The 27,311-nt window shown below is 44.2% G+C and overlaps 1 protein-coding gene across 1 annotated transcript; it reads left to right on the forward strand.

The window, feature by feature from the left end:
* TM4SF4 (transmembrane 4 L six family member 4) lies at positions 1-27,311 on the forward strand. The gene is made up of 5 exons (XM_003416161.3): positions 1-547; positions 1,363-1,452; positions 13,008-13,144; positions 23,291-23,480; positions 27,294-27,311. The coding sequence occupies exons 1-5, from the start codon at positions 374-376 to the stop codon at positions 27,309-27,311; spliced, it is 609 nt and encodes a 202-aa protein (XP_003416209.1). The 5' UTR covers positions 1-373.

The following is a 27,311-nucleotide window of genomic DNA, read 5'->3' on the forward strand; positions in this document are numbered from 1 at the left end:
CTGAAAGCTGCGTGTTCCAGGCCCGTCTTGATTGCAACAACGTGAGTGTCTTGTCTGTAGCTGGTGGATTATTAACTGAGGTTATTGGTCTCCATGGCAAAACGATTACGTACTCGGAACATAACCTCATTTATGGGGGTGCAAAAAAATAGGACGCCAGGGCAAGGAGAATGTATAAATAAATGCCCAGTGAGGGCCTGAGAGGAGAAGCCACAGCAGCCCCGAGGATACAGCCATAGGCTGAGTTGGTTCTCAGCCTCCGAATAGGAGTTTGCATTGGAGACAATTACCAGGACTCTGAAGGAAAGCTGTGAAGGTTCCGTGAAGGAGGCAGTGAGGGGTCTTTTCCCTGGATTTATATTGTTTGGCCAGCATGTGTACTGGGAGTTGTGCCAAGTGCCTGGGGGGCTCCCTCATTCCCCTGGTCCTGTTTGGCTTCCTGGCGAACATTCTGCTGTTTTTCCCTGGAGGGAAAGTGATAGACAACACCGAAAACCTTTCCCAGGAGGTCTGGTATTTTGGAGGAATACTGGGTAGCGGGGTCTTGGTGAGTAAACCAAAAAAAAAAAAAAACTTTACACTGTCCAGTTGATTCTGTCCCATAGTGACCCCATGTAAGGGAGCCTTAAAATCTCTGATGGAGAATATTCCTCCTCCCCTTTAGAATCAGGTACTTGTGGAAGAACAGGAGGGTGCGTACTTGCTAATCAAAGCCCTAGAGATGCATGATGACAAGTCAATGCCTCAACTTTTACCCCTCTCTGTTCGGGTCTGAGCAGGACTCATCGACCAAACTGACTTAAGAAGGAATCGCCATTCTTGGGCTGTCATTTCTCATGAGTCAGTTACGTCCCATCAACCAAAATGAAGGCCATGTAACGTCTTTATTCTAAAAAGGTAGTGTCAAGAAAAACAAAAAACCCCAAACTACTCTTTCTAGCAAATTGACTGACTTAAAACCCCAAAGAGAAGCAGGTGCCAGTGGAGTTCTCTTCTATTTGTGCGTTAATAATAATGCCTTTACCCCTTGCTTCCAGTAAAGGCTGGGAATGTCCAGTTGAGAGAGAAAGAAAGGCTCATTCTTCAGGACAACTGGGCAATTAAAAACAAATTTCTTATCCTTTCCTAATTCACCATCTAAATGGAAACTCACAGTGTTAGATCCTGAAATTCTGCCTTGTGGAAGCTGGAGTTACTCAGGCCAAATGGAACCTAAGTACTCAATAACACTCTACCCCACCAGCCATTTTCTGTGAGGTCTTGCCCCAAGCCCCCCATCATGGACGTGGCTCCTCACACAGCCAGGCAGGCACAGTGCCCTTCATATCCCAAACCCATTCTGAGATGTTTTCTTGCTGGCAGATGATCTTCCCTGCACTGGTGTTCTTGGGCCTGAAGAACAACGACTGCTGTGGGTGCTGTGGCAATGAGAGCTGCGGGAAACGATTTGCTGTGAGTTACTCTGGGGGACAGCCACCAGAATGATGCTGGGGTGTGCTGTCTCCTTGTGCTTGGCAGCATGGGGCTGGGGATGAGTTGCTAGCTTTAGGCAAGTTGCTAGCTCTAGGAGCAAGTGGTACAGGGATAAAGATGGAATTCATCCTGCTGGGGCAAAGTAACAGTAATAATTTCAAATACCATAGCCCTCATACTTTAGGGTACGGGTACTGTTCCAAGTTCTACAATAACAGGCAGGGGTGCTACAGCTGGACAACAGGAGTGGTGCCATATAAAGAATGCAGGTTTGGAGGGGAAAAGAAGGGGGATGTAGCTCTCCTTTTGCCACTCAGAGACCGTGAGATCTTGGGCAAGTCATTTGCCTTCTCTGGCCTTGTGTTGCCTCATCTGTAAAGTGAGGGGTTGGGAGAGGATGAAAGAGGGTAACCTCCTGTCTTAGTCATCTAGTATTGCCATAATGGAAACACAAGTGGTGAGTTTAATAGGGAGAAATTTATTTTCTCACAGTCTAGTAAGTTGCAAGTCCAAATTCAGGGCATCTGCTCCAGGGAAAGGCTCGCTGTCTCTGTCAGTTCTGGAGGAAAGTCCTTGTCCTCAATCTTCCCCTGGTCGAGGAGCTTCTCAGGCACAGGGACCCTGTGTCCAGAGGATGCGCTCTGCTCCTGGTGCTGCTTTCTTGGTGGTATGAGATCCCCAACTCTCTGTTTGTTTCTCTTTCCTTTTATCTCTTAAGAGATAAAAGGTGGTGCAGAGCACACCCCAGGGGAGGTGACCTGAGTAATGGTGGTGTTACAATCCCACCCTAATCCTTTTAACATAAAATTACAGTCACAAAATGGATGACAACCACACAATACTGGGAATCGTGGCCTAACCAAGTTGATATACACATTTTGCAAAGGAGACATAATTCAGCCCAGGACACCGCCCTTCCCCTAAACTCCTTATCCGTGCCACAGCCAGCTTCATCGTCTGTGAGGCCCACCCCCCAACTTTTATCCAAATTCTGCCTCAAGACTTCTTTTTTTTTTTTTAATTAATATTTTATTGTATTTTTGGCGAAGTTTAGGTTCCCATTCAACAATTTCTGCACAAGTTGTTCAATGATATGGGTGACATTCTTCACAATGTGAACATTCTCAGTATTTCCATTCTGGTTATTCCTTTTTTGCTGCAAGACTTCTGATTCTTCCTTGTTTCATGCGGCCATCCATCTTTTAGCAGCTGAGCTAGAGAAACGAGGTATCAACAATCCAGGGTTGTAGTGGACAGAGTGCTGGATTTGAACACAGGAGATGTGAGGTTGGGTCATGTTTCTGCAACTGGGCAAGTTCCTGAACTGCTCTCTGCCCTCCTTTGCATATCTGTAAAATAAGGAAGGTGGACTAGACCGGAATTCTCCAAGTATGAGACAAACTCTGGTAGTACATAGCAGGCAATATCTTTGGTTTATCTTTCAACAGCATAGGAAGTGATTACCTTTTCAAGTCTTCAGTCCTTTTCTATGAAGAAATAAACTTATTTTGCTAAAACAAATTTTATTTTATTAAAGGAAGACTTATTTTAATAATTCTAACCCTTCGTAATCTCCCTTTTTAACAAAAGAACAAGTCTCAGGCTCCAGGAACGCAACCAATGTTATTTAACTAAAATTCAATAACATTGTTTGTGTTGGCCAGTGATTCTAGTTTGTCATTCATAGTAGCAATGTAAACGTATTTTAATAAAATAGAGTTGATTTAAAGAAAAATATTAAGCAACAGCTCAGGTACATTGATGTGGCAAAAACGAAGAAGGCAGAACTGGAATTTCTAAGCTGGCTGATGGGCGAAATGGTGCTTGCTTCAATCTCCTGGGGCTCAGTTGTCCATCTAAGGGACTCATGACCCCCCAGTAATCACCTGCGCCTGCTCACCCTAACTTCCTAAAGGGGAAGGTGTCGCTATCCCTTCAAGTCAGAACCATTTCTAGCATTTCTTTTCAATCATTATTTCTCATTCATTCAATCAAAAAAATACTCCCTGAGCACCTATGAAGGAAGGGCCAAGGCTGGTGCACTGTGCATATAATGTCAGTTTTCTATGAAATCTTCTTAACCCCCTCGTGGGTCCCAAATAAGCATTGATCATTGTTATGATAACATTTAAAATCATCATTTACTAAGAGATGTAAAAATTCAACCATGATATAATTATATATTATACATAATACTCAATATTTTTATATAATCAATTATAAAGGAAAGGATGAAATACATAACTCGTTTTCCTAGAACTCTAATTCCGTTATTCCTTGCAAACTTTAGGGGGATAAGTTGGAGATGAGAGTTTTTAAAAATCAGCAATTAAGAAAACTGAATGAAAAGAAGGAAGAGTCATAGCTTAGAAATCTAATGTTTCATTCCCTGGTTCTGAATAGAAGGCAGAAGGCTGGCCAGTATAAAACAAGGAGTCTGTTTGTTATTCTTAGGTTGCTAGATAACCACAGTGAAAAGTGAAGTAACATTCAAAGTACTACAAAAGCTTGTCTTTTTTTTTCTTTTAATTAGATCAAAGTGAAACCCAAGAAACCAAACCAAACCCGTTGCCATCGGGTCGATTCCAACTCATAGTGACTCTATAGGACTGAGCAGAGCTGTCCCATAAGATTTCCAAGGAGCAGCTAGCTGAACTTTTGGTTAGCAGACATAGCTCTTAGCCACTGCACCATGTTTTTACAAGCACACTTGAGTCGTTAGACTCTGAAGTATTTGATCTGTCCAATTGACTTACCTACCTGGGTTTTCTCAATCTCTCCCACCCCATGCCCCTACCCCCGTGAGATCTGCCAGTGGCTGACTGTCCAGAAGGGCATCTCCATCAAAGGACCAGCTGGGCAAGACTGTAAACCAAGGCACCCCTGGACCAGGGGCCGTACACTGGATGGGCGGCACAAGGATTTTATTTTTTTTAAGTCAGCTGTCGAGTTGTAAAAATTGGGAGATTTCACAAAAAGCATCTAGATATCTTCTTGTTTAAAAAAAATTAAACTGGCACCCCTGGGCCTGCATGTTGGCAACAACGCCTGCCCAGGGCATGGCGGAGGGCCTGGAGCTGCTGCCCCTCTTTATTTAGGACCATGCTTCCTTAATGTCCTAAGGCCGTGGATCACCAAACATTGTTTAAGTAGGGTATTTACAAACATTTTATCAGACAAAAAGATAAAAGCTGTAACCTAATTTGATTGGAACGGAACTGTAATGCCGAACATTTCAATTATTTTTCCAAATCCTCACAGCCTTCCTATGAGGTGTTTAAGAACATTTGGCTTTCTGTGGAGTGTTGTTGAAAAAACTATGTTTGGTAGGAAGGCCTGTGAGGCAGGATTCCATACTTTAACTTCTTCCTTTAAAATAATCTGTTCTTTCTGGTTTAGCACTTGGCAGCTAACTCAAAGGTTGGAGGTGGGAACCCACCAGTCACCCATCAGGAGAAAGATGCGGCACTCTGCTTCCGTAAAAATTACAGCCTTGGAAACCCTATGGGGCAGTTCTACTCTGTCTGTTAGGTTTGTTATAAGTCAGAATTGACTCAACGGCAAAGGGTTTGGTTTGGGTTTATTCTTTCAAAAGAAATAACTTTCTTAAATCCCCCTCAAACTGGCGGTCATTCAAGGAATGCAGAAGTAGCTGGCCAGGAAGTCAGTGCTTTTAGCCTCGGGGGATTTGTGAGACTGAGTAGCTAGGAATGCTCCCCCAGGAGGCTGCTGAACTAAATCTTGCTGCCATCTGCACAGCCTTGTTCTCTATCGTTTGTGTCCTGACCCCTCTCTCTCCTTTCTCCTTTGCTATGTCATTCTGGAATATTCTCCAGAAACCAACTTTACCATTCTCTTCCCTTTCTTTGGGTAGTAAAATCAGGACATTTTCCTGATAGTATACTTAATAGGGAAACCTGGTGGCTCAGTGGTTAAGAGCTACAGCTGCTAACCAAAAAGTTAGTAATTGGAATCCACCAGCCATTCCTTGGAAACTCTATGGGGCAGTTCTACTCTGTCCTATAGGGTCATTATGAGTCGGAAATGACTCAGTGGCAATGGGTTTGCTTTCTGTACTTGAAAAGATACATTATATTAGAATAATCGATACTCGAAGCAGGACGTGGGGGCTGTGGAGATAAAACAAGACAAAGAGCTGGAAAAAACCTTGAGCTCACCTAACCCACAGTTGTACGGTGACACTGAGGAAATGGAAACAGGCTCTCTTCTGAGATAGAGCAAGACCTGAAGCCCGGCCTCAGGGGTCCACGCTCTTTGAAATAAATCGTGCTGACTGAGGGCCCGGAGGAGTGAGCCCATGGGCAAGAGCTATGAGAAAAGCGTGACTTTCAAGGTGGGCTTCAAAAACCATGACCCAGGTTACTCTGTCTTCCTCCTATACTGGAAATTCTTGGTGGCCCAACGGGACAACTAATTAATTTTATCAACTCATTCATGCCAAATATGTACTTTAATAAGAGCCTTTGACCTTAACACCGAGGAGTGCCTTTAATAATGGGACTGAAGGTAGGCTGATACAGTAGATATTTGGGTGCAGTCAGGCATTTCAGCATCCTTAAAGCATAGCAGGTAGATAGAGGCCCACCCCACCCAAAGGCAGGCCCAGATGGCTGACAGGCCAGTTTTGAAGGAAGGTCACAGAGTGGTCCGCACTTCTTCTTGTGCCTGGATCACCAGCGCCCCCTAGGGACACCTCCTGGTGAGCACTTCTGGGTACAGGCTCTCACAGAGGCTCTAAAGGCTAAAAGCACTGACCTTCTGGCCAGCTACCTCAGCATTCCTTTAATGACAGCCAGTTGGAGGGGAATTTAAAAAAAGGTGTTTCTTTGGAAAGAATAGCTTGTCTTAAAGGAGGAAATTAATGGAACCCTATTTTTTCACTAAACCTTTTCTGTGCCTCAAAACCCTCTGCTGTAAATAGGTCATGGTAGTTGCTATCTTTCATAAGGACGTTGAAAGGATGAGGGAAGATGCTGCAAGGATTAGCATGCAGGGTAGGAGGGAAAACTGCCAGCAAAGCGCCTGGAGTATTGAGGTGCATAGGTCCTCAATAAGTGCTTATTGGATGAATGAAGTAAATGAACACACAGGAGGGATTTCAGGGGATTTCCATACTTTATCTCAATCTCATAATTACCCTCTGGGTTAGGCCTCAAGACCCTCATTTTATAAATGTGGAAATTAAGGCCCATGCCTGCCATGACCCCCACATCCAAGGCAGAAAATACAGGATTAATGTTTTAAGGGAAAAAGGCTTCAGGAAATCTCCATAAACACTACAAAGGAGGAACTTTTCTGCCCACCAGACCTGTTTCCCCAGTACATTATAGCTGCCCAAGTCCCTAAGTACCACGTCCCCAAACCACCCACTTCTCCTTCCTTCCCAACCCCTAGCGCCTCCTTCATCTGGTTGGACCAACATAAATATATACTGACCAAGGACACACCAGGGCAAGATGGCAGAGCTGGGATCCGATCACACGGTGTCTGATTCCAGAGCCAATGGAGAAAACTAAAACCAAACCAAACCCGCAGGAGTTCCAATCAATTCCGACTCATAGTGACCCTGCAGGACAGAGTAGAACTGCCCCATAGGTTTTCCAAGGAGTGTCTGGTGGATTGGAACTGCTGACCTTTTGGTTAGCAGCCAAGCTCTTAACCACTGCACCACCAGGGTTCCAGAGGTCAAAGCTGATAAATGGTGAATTAGAGAGTTCTGACTGTAGGGCATTTTTATCTTCCATATATGTAAGCATATATTTCTTAGAAATGTGAATGGAAGTGGTGTGCTAAGCAAGCAGAGAGTTACTTGTTTACTTTTATTTTTCTCCCCAGAATAATGCTCTCTGTATTTGTGGAAAATAAGAGTATATGATGAAATGATACTAAAAATAATAAAATGTAATAGAATATAATTATAACATTCATCAAGTGCTTGTTATATCGTGAGAAATTATCCAAAACGTGGAAACAGGCCAAAGAGATTACTGGGTTTCCTATCAGTGAAGTACTGGGCATTATCTAGCTGACCACCCACCTGGAGATTATCTGATTTTCTAGAGTGGGTACCTTTATTTACTACTTACTTTATTAACTAGGTTAGGAAACCCTGGTGGCGCTGTTGTTAAGGGCTACGGGCTGCTAACCACAATGTCAGCTGTTAGAATCCACCAGGCACTTCTTGGAAACCCTGTGGGGCAGTTCTACTCTGTCCTTTAGGGTTGCTATGAGTCAGAATCAACTTAACTGCAATGGGTTTTTGACTAGGTTTTCTTGCATATTTTGATCTCTGTGAGACAGGTACTTTATTATGGAATCTTATTTTACAAAGGAAACCCTGGTGGCGTAGTGGTTAACAGCTCTCTGCTAGCCAAAAGGTTGGCAGTTCAAATCCAGCAGGCACTCCTTGGAAATTCTGTGGGGCTGTTCTACTCTGTCCTATAGGGTTGCAGTGAGTCGGAATAGACTCTACGGCAGTGGGTTTGGTTTGGGGTTTTGGTATTTGACAAAAGAAGAAGTGGAGACTTAGAAAGATTAACCTCTCAAAGTCATAAGGGAGGAGCCAGGACTCAGACCTAGATCTGTCTACCTGTAACTCCTGCCCTTGACTACACAGTGGTGGCCCTTTTACTGTTTATTCAATCAGAGCAGGTAAATCACACGCACTGTACAAAAAGTAAGAAAGGAAGCCTCCCATTCCTGACACGCCCCCTTCCCAGAGCACCCTAACCAAAGGAAACCCACTGCCACTAAGTAGGTTCCGACTCATAGTGACCCTATAGGACAGAGTAGAACTTCCCCATAGGGTTTCCAAGGCTGTAACCTTTGAGGAAGCAGACTGCCACGTATTTCTCAGGTGGAGTGGCTGGTGGGTTTGAACCACCGATCTTCCAGTTAGCATCTGAGCGCTTAACTGTCACGCCACCAGGGCTCCTCCCAGTGCACCACTGTTACCAATTTTTATGTCTCCTTCCAGAGATATTCTAGGCCTTTTGCCTGTTTATATAGCATCAATTTCCCGGTGTCTACTCTATACTGTGGCTCCAGGAATTGATGGAGTATCAAAAGGATGCAGCGCTGGAGGTGCTCACTCGTCTGTGCCAAGAAATATGGAAGACAGCTTCCTGGCCAACTCACTGGAAGAAATACATATTTATGCCTATTCCCAAGAAAGGTGATCCAACCGAATGTGGAAATTATGGAACAATATCATTGATATCACACACAAGCAAAATTTTCCTGAAGATCATTCAAAAATGGCTGCAGCAGCATGTCAACAGGGAACTGCCAGAAATTCAGGCCGGTTTCAGAAGAGGACGTGGAACCAGGGATATCATTGCTGATGTCAGATGGATCCTGGCTGAAAGCAGAGAATACCAGAAGGATGTTTACCTGTGTTTTATTGACTATGCAAAGGCATTTGACTGTGTGGATCATAACAAATTATGGTAACATTGCAAAGAATGGGAATTCCAGAACACTTAATTGTGCTCATGAGGAACCTTTACATAGATCAAGGGGCGGTTGTTCGGACAGAACAAGGGGATACTGATTGGTTTAAAGTCAAGAAAGGTGTGTGTCAAGGTTGTATCCTTTTACCATACCTATTCAATCTGTATGCGGAGCAAATAATCCGAGAAGCTGGACTATATGAAGAAAAATGGGGCATCAGGATTGGAGGAAGACTCATTCACAACCTGTGTTATGCAAATGACACAACCTTGCTTGCTCCAAGTGAAAAGGACTTGAGGCACTTACTAATGAAGATCAAAGACCACAGCCTTCAGTATGGATTGCACCTTAACATAAAGAAAACAAAAATCATCACAACGGGACCTATGAGCAACATCAAGATAAACGGAGAAAAGATTGAAGTTGTCAAGGATTTCATTTTACTTGGATTCACAATCAGCAGCCATGGAAGCGGCAATCAAGAAATCAAAAGATGCATTGCATTGGGCAAATCTGCTGCAAAGGGCTTGTTTAAATTGTTGAAAAGCAAAGATGTCATCTTGAAGACTAAAGTGTGCCTGACCGAAGCCATGGTATTTTCAACCGCATCATATGCATGTGAAAGCTGGACAACGAATAAGGAAGACTGAAGAAGTATTGACGCCTTTGAATTGTGGTGTTGGTGAAGAATATCGGATATACCGTGGACTGCCAAAAGAACGAACAAATCTGTCTTGGAAGAAGTACAACCAGAATGCTCCTTAAAAGCAAGGATGGTAAAACTGTGTCTTACATACTTTGGACATGTTGTCAGGAGGGATCAGTCCCTGGAGAAGGACATAATGCTTGGCAAAGCAGATGGTCAGTGGAAAAAGGAAGACCCTCAACAAGGTGGATTGACACAGTGGCTGCAACAATGGGCTCACACATAGGAATGATTGTGAGGATGGTGCGGGACCAGGCAGTGTTTCGTTCTGTTGTGCATAGGGTTGCTATGAGGGCCTAGGCTTTCTATATGTCAGAGGGGGTTCGCCTGGGAGGGCTGTAGGATCCAGTGCAGTGAATTACTTAATATGGCCCTTCTAGCCATAGTCTTTGTAACTCCCACCTAATAAGTGTGTGGGACTATGCAAATGAGGGGCTTGTGGCTCCCTGAGGAGATCGGATAGCATGCTAATAATGCAATTAAGGTGCGCAGCACTCTTGTATGGGTGGGACCATGCAAATAAGGTGCATCAAATCCTATCAAGGGGAATAGTCAGTTTTGCCATCCTGCTAGGCTTAAAAGGAGCCATCACGAGTCGGGAAGAGAGGATCCCACCGCCACCAAGAAAGAAGAGCCAGGAGCGGAGAGCATCTTTTGGACTCAGGATCCCTGTGCTAAGAACTTCCTAGGTCCAGGAGACAGAGGAAGAACTGTAACACCAGAGATGTTGAGAGACAACGAGAATCAGCATCAGAGAAATGGTGGCAGCAGAGGTAGAAGAACCAGGAGAACAGCAGAAGACAGTGTAGTGCGCTTCCCGGTCCATGATGCCAGAAAACTGAGTGCCTTCAGGCAGGATGCTTGTTGGTGGAGTGGAGTGCCTCCGAACACTTGTTGGAGCTAGGCTTGCTGACCCATGGACAGAAAGAGCTGAGTGCCTTCAGGCCAGGGCTTACTGGTGGAGTGGGGTGCCTCCAGGCATTTGCCGGTAGAGCTAAAAGAGCTGGGTAACACTTGCCTGAGCAGGGCAGAGGCCAGGCCAAGGGGCCAAGAGGCTGAGGGGCCGGGGAGAGGTGTACCTGCAGGCATGGCTGAGAAAAGTCTGTCCAGATCAAAAAACTGTATCCTGGCTGTTCCTGAACCTGAATTGTAACCTGTTACTTCCCTAACAAACCCTATAATTGTGCATATTGTCTATGAGTTCTGTGTGGCCATTGCAATCAGTTATTAAACCCAGCAGAGAAGTGGAGAGTGCCATGGGAGGGATAGTTGGTGTCAGAGCTGGTAAAAAGGTTGGAGGAAGGAGGCATGCCTGAACTCTGCCTTACAGGAATCAGCCTTGAGCTGTTGATCTTGATTTTCCTGCCCCCTTATGAAGGTAGAAGAGGTCAGATGCCCTCGCCATAACCTTTTTACAGCTGGTGTCAGAAGCAGGATTTGTTGCGATGGCTGCAGAGTCATGGAAGCATGGGACTTTGTAAGAGAAGAATGAAAGGGCATGGGAAGTGAAACTTTTGATTCTTAGATGGTTACTTTGGTTGTTGTTACCTGTAATGGCTGAAAGGCAAGTAAGAGATGTTCTCCTGCAGCTGAGGGGAGAAAAGCCACATCTGGAGTGGCCTGGGGCAACAGCTAGGTCGATTAAACAAGATGATTGAGAAGGGCCCAGGGTTTATTGGTTCCACCCAGCCAAACGCCCAATGCCATATGCACTTGAATGGGAAGATAGTCAAGGGGTGGAGAAGATAAGATGAAATTGGAATGTTTTAAAAAGGGTTATGTGTTTATTTGAATGTACGCTGGATATTGAATGTTTCTCCTACCTAGTGTGGTAAAACAGACCTGAATGTATGATGGAAATGAATACTGGGCATCATAGATTACAGAGAGTGGGTAACTTCACCTTCATCCAATACTTGATTGGATATGCTAAAAGGGGAACTAGGATATGCCTGAAGAAACACTGACTTTTTGTTTCAAGCTAGTAGCTCTGTGTATAGAGTATTGGGAACTTAGATGGAAAACCCGAACCCCACCCAGGAAATATGCATTTGGAAAGACGTGCAAACCTTCCCAGAACTGATGGGAGATGAGGAAATTTGCATTTGAGGAAAGCACCTGCAGGAAAAAAAAAAAATGACTGTTTTGCTTTTTGAATTTTGAGCAAGTGGTTTGCCCTTGGGTGCATCGAAGCAGGAAAAGTCAGTGCCCATCAGAAGAACCCCCTTCCAAGGGCTGGGAGTTAAAAGGAGCCAGCAGGTAGACAGCCTAGTATGCTTGCTTGAGGTAATTACCTGGGGCCACAAGATGAACGGAAGTGAAAGAAGTGCAGAAAAGAAGAGGTGGGCTGAGTTTGGACATGTTCCATTGGCACCCATTGACCTAGCCCATGGGGTCTAGGGATGAGACAGAGAGAGAGAGAGAAGGGGCTGGCTAGTTTGAAGTGCCTCCTTGGAAACTCTGTGGAGCAGTTCTACTCTGTCCTGTTGGGTCACTATGAGTCAGAATTGACTCAACAGCAGTGGGTTTGGCTTTTTTTTTTTCCTTCTGTCTTTCATATTCTATAATCCTATTTTATTTTATAATAAAAATAAAAAAAGAAAGATGTTAGTCCAATCTATTGTTCATTGATTAATCTCTGTTATTAAAAAAAAAAAAATTAGGAGAACTGAGATTCTGGGGATTGCCTAACCTGAAGAATAGAAAATTTCCAGAATGTAGAAGGGGTTAGAGACATGTTATGGCCCTCTTCAGATATTTTAAAGACTGCTGCCACATGAAAGTTGTTAGGTTCCATCGAGTCGGTTCCGATTCATAGTGACTCTATGTACATGTGGAAGAGAGGTGGACTTAGTCTTTGTGGCTTCAAGGAATGTACTAGGGCCAATGAGGAGAAGTGCTAGTCTTCTACTCTTTCTCGTTAGTATGCTCTACCCACCACATAAGGCCCCTCAATGAGTTAGCCCTCAGTGGGATGATAGGACCGGGAAACTCTAAGATAATTGCCAGTTCTAAGATTCTTTGTTCTATAATGGGTTGACCTTACATATTATCCCTGTGAAGGAGATTTTATCCTTCACAAGGTCAAAAAACATGGCTCAGATATCAAACCACAGCCACAGAACTTCAGTCACCAATGAGTAGGTGAAAAAGATACAGGGATGGAAGTGAAGAGAGGGGCGTGAGACACGAAAATTCATTCTAGGAGACCCCATAGGCCCTGTCTGCTCTGAAGACTGGTTCTATTTCATAGCTTCCCAGTAATCACCATGTTCACTAACAGGGTTGTTAGGTTTGCTAAACATGAGCTCTGAACCATCTTAAGAACCTGGCCCTCTCTCTTGTTCTCTTTCAGATGTTCACCTCCACAATATTTGCTGCAATTGGAGTCTTGGGTGCAGGATACTCATTTGTCATCTCAGCCGTGTCGATTACTAAGGGTCCTAAATGTTTCATGGACAATGGTACCTGGGGCTACCCTTTCCACAACGGGTAAGACTACACTCTACAATGCCCATGTATCACCACAAGGGGGCGCAGGCAGGCAAAAGGCCCTAGAAAACACGTAGTGCACAATGTCATGTCATCTCCATTGTACAAGTCTCAAGCATATTGCTTCTTTGAGGCAGAGCTGGAGTTGGTGTGGAGTGGAGTTTCACAAGATCTCACTTCTAATTGCTCTTTTGGCAGATGTCACCACTCACATCCCCAGACATTAATTAGTAGCAACACGACCCACTGCAGTTGAGTTGATTCCGGCTCATAGGGATCCTATAGGACAGAGTAGAACTGTCCCATAAGGCTTCCAAGGTGTGGCTGGTGGACTCAAACTGCTGACCTTTTGGTTAGCAGCCAAGCTCTTAACCACTACGCCACCAGGTCTCCAGTAGCAACACAAGGCAACTAACAACATTAGCAAACAGTGGCAACTTCTGTTACAAATCTTGTAATAGAAAACGAGAACAGTTACTCATTAACTGGGCTCCAAGGCTTTCACTAACGCCTCGGACTGCCGATAATTAAACGATCTTTTAAGGTGCAAATTTACAGAAAATGACATTGAGAGAATTGTGGTTCTTCACGAGAGTTACTGCTAGTAGGACTCATTATAATAGCACTTAATATTTTTATGGTACTTTGTAGTTTATGGAGCCCTGGTGGTGTAGTGGTTAAGAGCTCGGCTGCTAACCAAAATGTCAGCAGTTCGAATCCACCAGCTGCTGCTTGGAAACCCTATGGGGAAGTTCTGCTCTTTCCTATACGGTCGCTGTGAGTCGGAATCGACTTGGTGGCAGCAGATTTGGTTTGGTTTTGTAGTTTATAAAAAACTTCTTTTCCTAACAAATTTACAGTTTCATCTCCACAGCAACACCAAGAGGTAGTTACTCTCTGCCAAACCAAAAAACCCAACCTGTCACGCAGCTGGTTGGGGGCAGCGGCAGGCTTCAAACTCATGTCTTCTGACTTTGAGTCTTAGGCCTTTCGCGTTATACATTTTTCTGTCCACTAGTCCTGTGATGTCCAATACAGTAGCCAGTAGCTATGTGTAGCTATTTGAACTTAATTAAAATGAAATAAAACTAAAAATTCAGTTCCTCCACTGCACTGGCCACATTTTGAGTACTCAAACGTCACATGTGAATAGTAGTTACTGTATTGACTAGCACAGATAGAGAACGTTTCCATCGTTGCTATTGTGGGAGTCAGCTCTGACTCATGGTGAGCCCGTGTGTGCAGAGTAGAACTGCTTCATAGGGTTTTCAAGGCCGTGACCTTTCAGAAGCAGATCGCCAGGCCTGTCTTCTGAGGCACCTCTGGGTGTGTTCAAACCACCAACCTTTTGGCTAGTAGTCGAGTGCTTAACTGTTTGCAGCATCCAGGTACTCCTCTGTCATTGCAGACATTTCTCTTGGACAATGCCACACTAGACTCTAACCTCCAGGAGGGCTCAGATCCTTACTTTCTGGTTCTGTGTTGCAGCCCCTCTGCCTAGCATGGTGATTGACACATCCTAGGGAGTCAGGAAACCCTGGTGGTGTAGTGGTTAAGAGTTCAGCTGCTAACCAAAAGGTCGGCAGTTTGAATCCACCAAGCTGCACATTGGAAATCCTATGGGGCAGTTCTACTCTGTCCTATAGGGTCACTATGAGTTGGAACTGACTCGACTGCAGTGGGTTTGGGTTTTTTGCTTGTTTAGGGAGTCCTGAAATATGGTTATTGGTTCCTCCAGGGCATGGAGAGTAGATCCATACCTAAAAAATCTATGGAACACCAATTTATTAACTTTAACCCTGTTTATTAGTTTACAGTGAGAGTCTAAAGAACTTAAGGGCAGACTCAGGCTGAGGAGGCGGAGAGCACCAGTTCTGTTTGTACACAAAGTCTTGGTGTGTTCACAGATATTCAACATAAAAAATCATGCCTACCTATTCCCGTAGTTAAATAGGAGCACACACACACAAAAAAGAAAGAAAACAACCAAACCCGTTCCTGCTGAGTCAACAAAGTGACCCTCTAAGACAGACTAGAACTGCCCCATAGGGTTTCCAAAGAGCGGCTGGTGAATTCAAACAGCCGACCTTTTGGTTAGCAGCCGAGCTCTTAACCACTGCACCACCAGGTCTCCTCAGGGTCTCTAGTATCCTTATAATAAATGCAGGGATCTCCAAATGTGCTTATTTAACTGTGGAAAGCCCCCTTATCTTGCAGAGGACCACTGGGGCTACACTGACCCAGGCGTGGCTTGCTTCAGCATAGGGTTCAGATCACAGAAGGCTGAGCTGTCTCTTGAGGTTCTTCCCCTGCTAGCTCACTCTATTCCACCTTGAGACGTGTCTATAGAGCTACAGTTTATATCTTCTTTCAAGAACATTTTCCCTGTTGTTTCCAACAACAGCATCAAAGCAGCATTAAACATTTTTTTCTACTTATTCTTCTTTGTGAGTGATATCACCCTTGAAAAATTTACAATCAATTAGAATAAATCTATGTCCAAAACAAGAGAGGGAAAAAGGAAACACAAGGAACACCAAGTAACACACTCCAAAGCAGTCCTATGGTCTCATGTATTCTGACATTAGAGCCTAACATCCTCCCCTTATACGCTCGCACCCTGCTTGGGATGCACTGGGACAATGCCCAAGGTCGGGAGAGTCCCAGTTGGCCTGTGGGCCATGACAGGAAGTGCCAAACTTGCGAGAAATATAGGAAACCGGTGTTCCAAGAACTCTGTGCTTGTTATTCTGGCAGAGAAAGTTTCCTTTCACATCACAGCCATTTATTGAGCATCGCTCTGGGCTTGATGCACTCACATGTGTTATTTTATTTAATCTTCACAACTAACCCATCTGTCTAGTTATATAGTGCTGCTATAATAGAACTACCACAAGTGAATGGCTTTAACAAACACAAATTTATTCTGTCATGGTCTAGGAGGCTAGAAGTCTGAATTAAGGACACCAGCTCCAGGGGAAGGCTTTCTCTCTGTTGGCTGTGGAGGAAGGTCTTTTTCATCAATCTTCCCCTGGTCTAGGAGCTTCTCGGCATAGGGACCACAGGCCAAAGGACACGCTCCGCACCTGACTCTTCTTGGTGGTATGAGGTCCTCATCTCTCTGTTGGTTTCTGTCTCCTTTTATCTCTTGTGAGATAAAAGATGATGTGGGCCACACCCCAGGGAAACTCCCCTTACATCCGATCAGGGCTGTGACCTTAGCAAGGGTGCTGCATCCCACCCTAATCCTCTTTAACATAACCTAATCTTGCCCCATTAACCGTGGGCAGAGATTAGGATTTAGAACATGTAGGAAAATTACATCAAATCATAAATGGAGGACAGTCACGCAATACTGGGACTCATGGCCTTGGCAAAGATGACATGTACTTTTGGGGGACACAATTCAGTCTATGACACCATCCATTAACATGGACCAGGTTATGGAGGTTTAATATAAAAACAGAATAGAGTAAACCCTGAAGGCAAGCAGGACCAGTTCAGAATTCTCCTTCCACCCTCCATTCTCTGTAGAGCTTTGATCATTACGTAAAAGGAGGATGGCTGGAATACCTAGACATCTGCACTGTAGCTTCAAACTATAATGGGCTCAGAAACTACTGTGCAGGGCTGTATAAACAAAGCCACATATATGACACTTGCCAGGTTATTTGTAGGATATTCAAGAGTGATTTTGACTATTTACATTGCATTTTCCTCATGTCCTGACTTTAGAAGGGAATCTCACCTAAGATACAAGCCTGCTCTTTGCACAGTGGGAAGCATATCATGGTTGCTGCAGGAAGGGCAATCGGGTGGGTGAATTTGGGTGAGGTATGCCTCCCTGCGTCCTCTGAGCCACCTGGCATACTTTCATCACATTCCATTGTTTCCCAGCATCCTGTTTCCTATCTTCTGAGACAAGAATCCACATTCCATCTTGATCTTATCCCCCACTGCCAGCTCCCACCCTTCCCTCTGACTGCAGAAGCTCATCTTGTGTTTCTTGTAAAAATCATTGAACTTCCTGCTAGTGTGGCTGTTTTCAGTTGACAAGGTGTTTTCATTCACCCACAGTGTTTCATTTTATCTGCGCAAAAAGGTAAGATAGCTGACAGCCAGAAGGGCAAGGGATTTCCACAAAGGATTACAGTTTCTTAATGACTGAGGCACAAATCCAAGTTTTCTGACCCAAATCACAGTGCTTTTTCTAGAAAACGATATATATTTATTTCATCCTATCCCCCTTTTGCCTAGATTCCCATCTAGCCAAGTTTGTGGGCCTCTGTGGGCCTGTGTCCCCTCCTCTTTTTTCTATAATGTGGACTTTTCTTATCCATCAGACCCCAGAATGTGAGCCTTGCAGCCATTGTTATAGCTGCAAGCCTAGCACACATACATGGTTGCTTAGTGAAGAGAGCTAGCCACTTGTATAAGCCCAAACAAGAGGATTCAAGACATCTGTCACACTTCCCTCATCACCTAACGGTGGTGACGGCAGCAGCTGCTGCTGCTTCTTTTCCTCTTCCTCCTCATCTTGCTTTTATACCTTCTCCTTCTCTTCCTCTTTCTTCTTTTTAATGATTAAGTGCTAGGTGCTTTTATACATATTTCCACTTAATCTTCCCAACAAGTCTGAGAAGAATTCTTATCCCTAGAGGAGAAAAATGAAGTTCAAAAGATTAACTTGCACAGGGTCCCACAGTTAGTAATTAGTAACAGAATTTAGAACAAATACTCTCGCTGGACCCTCCTTTGTGCTAGGGCCTGGGCCAGATATGGAGACAAAGAACAGACACGGTTCCCATTGAATGAGTGCATGGTTCAGGTGACAACGTGGAACAGCTTTTTCAATGCAGAAAGTGATGAAATAGAGAAAGAGGGCAAGGGGGACTTCCCCAAGAAGGTGAGATGGGCTGACTTAGAAGGGTGGACCGAGCTTGCCTTCCGGGGAGGGAGGGGAAGCAATATCAGACAGAGTATATAGAAGGTCCTGATGGAGCCTCAAAAAGGCCCACCATGCCCAGAGAATGTCAGAAGGCTAACACTGTGTGACCTGTGAGGGGGAAGGGAGCAGAAGGGGACACCACACAATGGGGTGAGGCTGAGAGGCAGGCCAGACTATGGGACACGAGGGACAGCAAGGACTTCACTTAGCAGGACATGACATGACATCTGTAGGATGATTATGATGGCAGCAATGTGGAGGGTGGACAGAAGGGCTCAGACACTGAAGAGAGAGAAAAGCTAGGAGGTTGAAGTAATAATTCATATGAGACAATGAGCAGATTCAAGGCAGTGGAATTGGGGCCAGAAAGGAGACAAATTCAGTGACTGTCTGAGATGGACTCATCAGGATCAGGTGTGAGGACAAATGGAGGAGGTCATCAAAGTGGACTCTGAGATTTCCAGCTTGGGGCAGCAAGCCATAGAACTTAGCTCTGTTTTCCTCAGAAATGTTTGTGGGTGATAATGTTGAAAGAGCAATGACAGTTAATTTTTTTTTTTTTTTTAAATGACAAGAGCCATGCTAAAGTAGTATCCTTGTAGGAAAAAGTAACCCGTGACATCTCGAGATATGCCCTCCTGGTTTCCTTTGAAGTAGATAGAGGCTCCTTCCCCTTCTAAAGTCTTCCTTTCTGAGACAATCAGCCAGTTCTCTCTTTTGACTTCTACCTTGACCCTGAGCTACTGAGAGGGAAGCAGCTTGCTCAGGCTGTCAGGACAGCTGTAGAGCGGAAAGCTAGAGGACGAGTCAGGGATAAATTCAGCAGGGTGGGAGTGACAGCCAAGCACCACAGGTCAGGCTGCAGCCTTCTCTGTTCCGGGGGCAAGAGTTCAGTGTTGAGAAGAACGTTCTCAGGTCAGTGGTTTGGACATCAAGACACAGAACTGAACGCAAAATGTTCCTCCCAAATTTTCAGTTGAGGAAACCTGCATTTGCATTTCCGAAATGACTTAGAGGCAAATGAGCCCCATGAGCTGCGCTGAACATATTCCCCAGAGCTGGAAGCCGTACTGATAGGGTGAGATTGGATTACGCGGGTGCTCCCAGCTTTCTCAAAGCAGGAAACACCACAAATGTGGGGACCCAGCTTTGTGCTTGGGCCGATATACGGAGGTGTGATATTGGACGATGCATTCCTCCCTCAGGCTCTTCATCTGTGAAATGGAGGTAACAGCACCAAGTACCTCATAAACGCAGGCAAGAGCTAAATAACATGGTATATGTAAAGCACTTAGTGCCATTCCCATCACATACTACTTAAGAAACATTAGCCTTATTAGTCTTTATTATGAATAGAATTCATTACTATGAATGAGAACTTTCTAGAATGTTGTTTTTTGTAATGATTTTGTGCTTTAATTTCAGTCTTTCAACCAGTCACAAGAAAGTTCAAAGAGAATAATGTCTTTATCGTGGTATAGGTATAAAATGATCAACGTACTATTTTACATGTATTGCCAAAATAAAATTTCAGAAACAAATCGTATGTCAAAAATACTAAGAGAATATAACTATTCAAATAGAGGCCGTTTGTGTAAAGGTTAAGAGCAATGACTTTGGAGTCAGACAGACCTGAGATCGAATCCAGGCTCTGCCATTTATTAGCCTCTCCCTCTTAATCTGGGGCTCTGGTGGTGCAGCGGTTAAGTGCTTGGCTGCTAACCAAAATGTCAGCAGTTCGAATCCACCAGCCACTCCTTGGAAACCCTAGGGAGCAGCTCTACTCTGTCCTAAAGGGTCACTATGGGTAGGAATCGACTCAACGGCAATGGGTTTGGTTTTTAATTTGACTTCTTAATCTGTAAATGTGTTGTTCCATGAGTATTTACTGAAGGCTGTCCTACACCAGGCATTGTTCAAGTAAAGTAGCACCTCCTTATAGGATTAGGAAAGATGGTTCTTGTAAAGCACCTAGCCCAGTGCCCAGCACATTCCAGGACCCAGTAAATGATGCTGTTGTTGGTTGGTTGCTGTTACATCAACTCCAACTCATCGCGACCCCACGTGGCATAGTAGAACTGCCCCATAGGGCTTCTTAGGCTGTAATTTCTATGGAAGCAGATAACTGGGGCTTTCTTCCACAGAGTTGCTGGTGGGTTTGAACTGCTGACCTTTCAGTTAGCAGCTGAACACTTACCCATTGTGCCACCAGGCCTCCTCAGCTGCTGCTATTTGTTGAACACCCCCACGCTGGCACTGAGGCAACAATGGATGGGACATGGTCTCTGCCCTTGTGAGTTCACAGTTCTGAAGACAGTCAGGTGGACAGACGATGACAGCACAGGGTCGTAAGTGCTCTTCACGAGAGGCAAACACATGATGCTGAAGTGGGCAAATCCAGCCTGAGGACAGGAGGAGCATCCAGGAGGTCTTCCCAGAGGAGGCAGCGCCTGAATTACCCAGGCAAAGTGGGTCAGGCAAAGCACTTGGGCTTCCCTTGTGCCTCTCTTCAGCTACCTCTGTGGCTGGTGAGAAGTCGGTCTTGTGAAATCTATGGTTTTCTGTTCCAGTGTTGATGTGACAGGGTTGCCGTGAGTCATAACTAACTCTACAGCAACGGTTTTTGTTTTTAGGGTTTTTTTTGGTTGATCTCATTACTGCAGCTCAGGCAGAAATGCCTTTTGCAGTAATTGGAGGCTTTCAAAAGCCAGTTAAATGGGTTTAAACGGCCACAGCTCTCCTTGCCTCAGAAAACGTGGTAATACGATTAGCTAGCAGGTCCGTGAAAACTCAGGGCTCCCTCTCCCCTCAGGACTGGCATGTCCCACACAGCAATTAACTGCATGTACAAGGCAGCCCTCCTCTGCCGGGATCTCTGAGACACTTAGGATTGATGCCTTCCCCTGGGAGTTTCGGGGGAGAGAAGAAGGGCCTGGCAATGGCTCTCTGTGGTGCTTTGCGAGGGTGGGGCAGGAACAGGAGTGACCCTGAGAGGCACCTGCGCTCAAGCCTTGCTGAGTTCCCTGTGAGCGTTTCCTCACTCTCACCACCAGGTGGTGGTGTTGTCCACCACTAGGCAAATTCTCCAGACGAGGGAAGGAACTCAGACAATTACTTCGTCTGAAGACCCTTTCTTTATAAAGTGTGCCTAGAAAATACTGTATCTTTGTAGCCTCTTATAATCACCAAATTTATACATTGTAAAGATCGAAAGGACTCCGTGGAAAAATGCAGAATAGAAAGATGGGGTGCTTAATGTTAAAAAAAAAAAAAAGCATTGAATAGTTTTATGCAATAATGGAGTCTAGGTGATGCAACAGTTCACATGCTCGACTGTTAACCGAAAAGTTGGAGGTTTCAGGTGCACCCAGAGGCACCTCGGAAGAAAGACCTGGCTACTTGCTCCTGAAAAATTAGTCCTGGAAAACCCTATGGAACATAGTTCTCTGACGTGCGTGGGGGTCACTAGGCGTCGTGGTCGATTTGGCAGCAACAGGTTTTGTGAAATAAACGTAAGGTGTGTTATCTCGGTGAATTCTTACAACGTTAGTGAGGTGGTGCTCACTTAGTCCATTTTATAGATGAGGACACTTATATTAAGAAAAGTTCAGTAGTCTGTGCAAAGAACCCACAGCTGGTGAGAGGAGCGCTTGGATTCACCTGAATTTAAAAAAAAACAGGCTCTTTCCATTAGATCAGGAATGCCGGTGGTGTAATGGTTAAGTGCTACCGCCGCTAACCAAAAGCTCAACAGTTCTCAAAATTCTATGGGGCAGTTCTACCCTGTCCTATAGAGTCACTGTGAGTCGGAATCGACTCGATGGCAACGGGTTTGTTTTGTTCCATAAGATCACACGGTTCAGGTTAAGTAAAATATAGTCGCCCTCTGTATTTGCCAGTTCTGCAAAACCAAACCCGTTGCCACAGAGTTGATTCCGACTCATAGCGACCCTATAGGACAGAAGAGAACTGCCCCATAGGGTTTCCAAGGAACGACTGGTGGATTTGAACTGCCGACCTTTTGGTTAGCAGATATAGCTCTTAACCACTATGCCACCAGGGTTTCTGAGAATGATAAGGCGAGTGCTAATTCAGTAGCCAGGTGAGTGTTTCCCATTGAGGCCCTGAAAGGGTGGAAGTGTAATGGAAGAGAGAGAGACGAATTTGTAGGCCTAAGAATGTGAGAAGGAATTTTGTTAATCCACAGGATTTCACCCACTTGGCTCTCGTTTTTGTCTCAAAGACAACATAACTCACATTTCTCCTCCAAGGCACAATGCCCTTTATATCACAGTAGACAGATGGTTTGCTTAATACAAAGTTGGTGTAAAATAGGTATGAAGGCAGCAGATATCTTCCTTTTAAAGAGAATTAATAAAATATGTTTGCAGGTGGAATCCCTACATGTGAACAAAAGTACAGTTGAGTCAAATTCACTCTTTGGCTAAAATGAAGTCTTAACTACATGACATGATTGTACTTGACAGACTTCAGGTGGCTGCTAGGCTTGACAAGTAATCTGTCTAGAGTTGAAACGGCCCTTCGTGACAACAGCTAGGATACAGGCAGCGAACATTTGTGGGATTCTGATGCTGGCCACACCATAGGTTGTAAACCTACCCAGCTCTCATTCTGCTCACTAAAATTGTTCCGCCACTTACCAACTGTGTGTCCTGGGGCAAGTCACTTAACCTCTCTGTGCCTCAATTTCCTTCTTTGTGAAATGTAAGAAAAGAGCCATGAGGTTTCCATGAGGAATAAACGAGCTACTGCGTGTCAAGTGTTTAAAACAGGGTCGGACACGTAGAATGTACTAATAAACATGCTAGGTCTTACTTTTTTTTTTTTTTGTCTCACGGGGAGTCCCTGGGTGGCACAAATGGTTAACATGCTCAGCTCCTAACCAAAAGGTTGGAGGTTCGAGTCTACCCAGAGGCCTCAAGAAGAAAGGTCTGGTGATCTATTTCTGAAAAATCACCCATTGAAAAAAGAACCTATGGGGGAGCACGGTTCTGCTCTGATACACACGGCACCTCCAGGAGTCAGGACTGACTCAAGGGCAACTGGTTACTGGTTATTTTCTCATGGACCTTATGTTTTGGATGGAAAGTATTGCACAAGAAAAATTGTCATGGTGACTCTTTAGAATATTGCTTATTTTTGACAAATGTCCCCTTTTGCCCCCGTGTCACCGGCAGAGATTACCTCAGTGACGTGTCTTTATGGAGCAAGTGCCTAGAGCCTGTCAACGTGGTTGCCTGGAATCTGACCCTCTTCTGCATCCTGCTGGTCGTGGGGGGAATCCAGGTGATCCTCTGTGCCATCCAGGTGGTCAACGGCCTCCTGGGGACGCTCTGTGGAGACTGCCAGTGTTGCGGCTGCTGTGGGGTAAGTTGAGATCCTCGTTGTTCCTTCTCGGTATGTAGGTGGCCAGGTCAGGCCGTCAGCACCGAGGGACCTGAGAGTGTGGCTACCTGTAGCCACCAGACACGGGCTGGAAATCCAAACCAGCCCACTCCATCAACACGGAAACAGCAATATTACGTTGCTGAAACCTGCAAATTCTGTTCTTTGTGCCATGTTATCACACCCATGCTGAAGTTGACCAAAATTATCAGCCTCACACCCAGGTGGCTATGGTCCTGGAAAACAAAGGACTCCACAGACGTACATACAGAAGTTTACAATGATGCTTGTGTGAAGGACCGCAGAGGGTGATCACTTGCCATGTGGGCATATTGTTAGCAATAAAACAGCAAGGTCTGGCCTGAAAGATTCCTAAATCGGTCTAGACAGTGGGTTAAAGTTACCAAGTAACATAAGGAACATACTTGAGGATATTTCCTTTTCCCTGGAGAATTTCCTGAAGTGAACAGAACATATCAAGGCAAAACCAACATTTTGATGAAATTTCTGAGATGTAGAAGCGAGAATTGGTTCTCCTGTGAGAAAAAAATAAAAAAGAATCACTCAGGATGTACTTTCCAAATAAGACTGTAAAATATCAACAACAATATTTAAAAAAATTAAAATAAACCCGTGGGCAATAAGACAGTCTGATTATTTCCACTAATGACCAAATCAGGTCAGGCAATGATTCACGCACACACACCAAGTTCTTAAAACGCGCAGATTGATGTATTTAAAAAAACCAAACTTGAGAGCACCCTAACTGAGAAGTTGTGTAAATAGATGTAAATGAAGGTCTACCCACTTAATACATTGTGCCAAAATTTTAAATGATGCAAACCATTTTATTGAAATTTCTAAAAAGCCTTGTGTTTGTATAGTTCAAAGATTAAATGTGTGTATGTGTATAAAAAGAGTTTCTTATTTTTACTTCCTCCACCTTAAAGGGATTTTTTTTTTTTTAAGCCTGTAATAGTATTGAGAAGGCTTATGAGATAGTATTATTTGAAAAGAGTGGGATAAAAAATTGTATACGTGGTATGTTGTGGTGGTGGTTAGTTGCTGTTTAGTCGTTTACAATTACATGAATAAGAAAAAAAAACACACAATAGGAAAAAAAAGATCTAAAGGAAATCAACCCAAAATGTTGAATGGTAGTTATTTCTGGATAAAAAAGGACTTTTATATTTTTTCTTTCTTCTAACCTACATTATTTAAAAATTAATAATCATATATTACTATTAAAATATAAAACATATCAATAAAAAGCCCCAAAAGGATCAACTGTAAAATGCATTTCTCACAAATAAATTTCACTGACTATCGAGTTTTCATTCTATAAGTTTTCAATTTTATATTGCATTGTATTCTTTTTTTTTTTTTTAGTATGTAAACACAATTGGGGGAAAGAAAGCTCATCTACCAAAATTATTTTTACAGTAAACCAAAAACCAAACCCACTGCTGTCGAGTCAATTCCGACTCATAGCAACCCTACAGGACAGAGGAGAACTGCCCCATAGAGTTTCCAAGGAGCCGCTGATAGATTCCAACTGCTGACCTTTCGGTTAGCCGCCGAGCTGTTAACCGTTGTACTACCAGGGCCCCTGTTTTTATACCAGCAGTTATGAATATTGAGCATTTAAATCTTGTCATTCACTCAAAATGAATTCGTGTTTGCAAAATAAGCTACGTTCTTTCAAACGCTGATATTTCCTTTTTTTGTTTCATAGGAGGGAGAGTTATACCTTTTAGCTAGGTGGTGAGTTATGTTGGCAGGGTTGATTGAAAACGTGACTGCTCTTTGAATAGACGACAGTAGTTTCCTGGATCTGAGGATTATCTGTCCAGTTAAAAACATACCTGTGGGGGACAGGACTTTGACTCTTTTCAAAGACTTTCATTTATTTCAACACCACGTTTTCGGGATCTTAGCTACTGAATCACTTGATAGTCAAAAGACAGGAGATGAATTCCGTTGTTGTCAGCGAGGGGCCCTGGAGAATCCCAGAGGGTAAACATATACCTGCAGAATTTTCCTTCCTTCCTTCCTTCCTTCCTTCCTTCCTTCCTTCCTTCCTCCCTCCCTCCCTCCCTCCCTCCCTCCCTCCCTCCCTTCCTGCCTACCTTCCTGCCTTCCTTCTTTTCTCTCTCTCCTCCTCTCTCCCTCCTGCCACTCTTTTCTTCTTTCCTGGTTTTCTTCCCCAACTTTTTACTTTTTGGAATAACAGTACAATGAACACCTGTAAATTGTAACCTAAATCCACATAATGTTAATATTTTGCTCACCACCCCTCTCTCTGAGCTACTAGAAGGTAGTTTCCAGGCATCGTGAAACTTTACTCCTAACTACTTCGGTGCGTGTGGGAGCTGCATTTTAAAAAATCGGTCTGCTGAGGGTTCCTTTCTTGCCTCTCATACAGCTGGCAGGATTCCTTCCCTGGTAGGACGCTGTGGAAAGACTCAGGCTCTCAGCCTAGTTCCACGACGATGTAACCAGCTGAATGACCTGAGCAAGCTGCCTATCTTCTCAGAGTCTCAGTTACCCCAGCTGCCTCTTGCCTCACTCCCGGAGAGTGTGCGAATTGGCATCCATTCATTCAGGAACCAAGCATTTATTGAGTGCTTTCTTGACCCTGGCATAGTCTTTAAAGGGGGTAATAGATGGGAGCGTGCTTTAAAATTCAAGCTATGAGACTCGGTTTGAATGCCAGCTATGCGGTCTTGGGCAAGTCAGTTGCCCTCAGCTATTTCCTTGTCTGTAAAATGGGGTTATGAATATCTGGCTCCTGAAGTTGCTGACTGAGTGCTTAAGACAAAGGGATAAATATGCCTCCGTCTCAACAATCAGAAGGCTCAGTAAATGGTAGTGTGTATTATGTACTGAGAGCACACAGGTCAGCAAGGCGGCAGAGCTTTGAGGAAAGGAGCTCAATCTCTGAGATCAACCTTCCTGAGTTCAAACCTTGGCCCCTCTACGTGCTCGTTATAATTGTAGATGCATCACTTAATATCTTCATGCTTCTTATCAAAATTATTTTTACTAATAAAGAAAATAAAATGAAGTTTCAGCTCCTGTCTTGGTTATCTAATGCCGCTATAACAGAAATATCACAAGTGGATGGCTTTGACAAAGAGAAATGTGTTCTCTCATAGTCTGTGAGGCTAGAAGTCCATATTCAGGGTGCTAGCTCCAGGGGAAGGCTCTCTCGCTCTCCCTGTTGGCTCTGGAGGAAGGTCCTTGTCATCAATCTTCCCCTCGTCTAGGAGATTCTCTGTGCAGGAACCCTGGGTCCAAAGGACACGCTACTCTTCTGGCTCTTGTTTCTTGATGGTATGAGGTCCCCATGTCTCTCTGCTTGCTTCTCTTTTATATCTCAAAAGAGATTGACTTACATTACAACCTAATCTTGTAGACTGAGTCCTGCCTCATTAACATAACTGCCTCTAATCCCACTTCATTAACATCATAGAGATAGGATTTACAACACATGGGAGAATCACATCAGATAACAAAATGGTAGACTATCACACATACTAGGAACCGTGGCCTAGCCAATTTAAAACACATTTTGGGGAGACCCAATTCAATCCGTAACAACTCCTTTAATATAAACACAGGGAAGTGACAGATGATTAAACCTCTGAAAAATAAAGTCAGAAGAGCAGAGAAAACATTCAATAAGGGGCAGGGGGAATGAGGAGGAAAACTCGATGACGGGGAGGGGACGAAAGAGGGAAGAAAAAAAAAAAAGGAAGGACATGATAACTAATTTTTTTCTTCACCTTCTAGGGAGATGGACCAGTCTAA

The sequence above is a fragment of the Loxodonta africana genome, chromosome 23 (genome assembly GCF_030014295.1).
Source record: "Loxodonta africana isolate mLoxAfr1 chromosome 23, mLoxAfr1.hap2, whole genome shotgun sequence".
NCBI classification, from domain to species: Eukaryota; Metazoa; Chordata; class Mammalia; order Proboscidea; family Elephantidae; genus Loxodonta; species Loxodonta africana.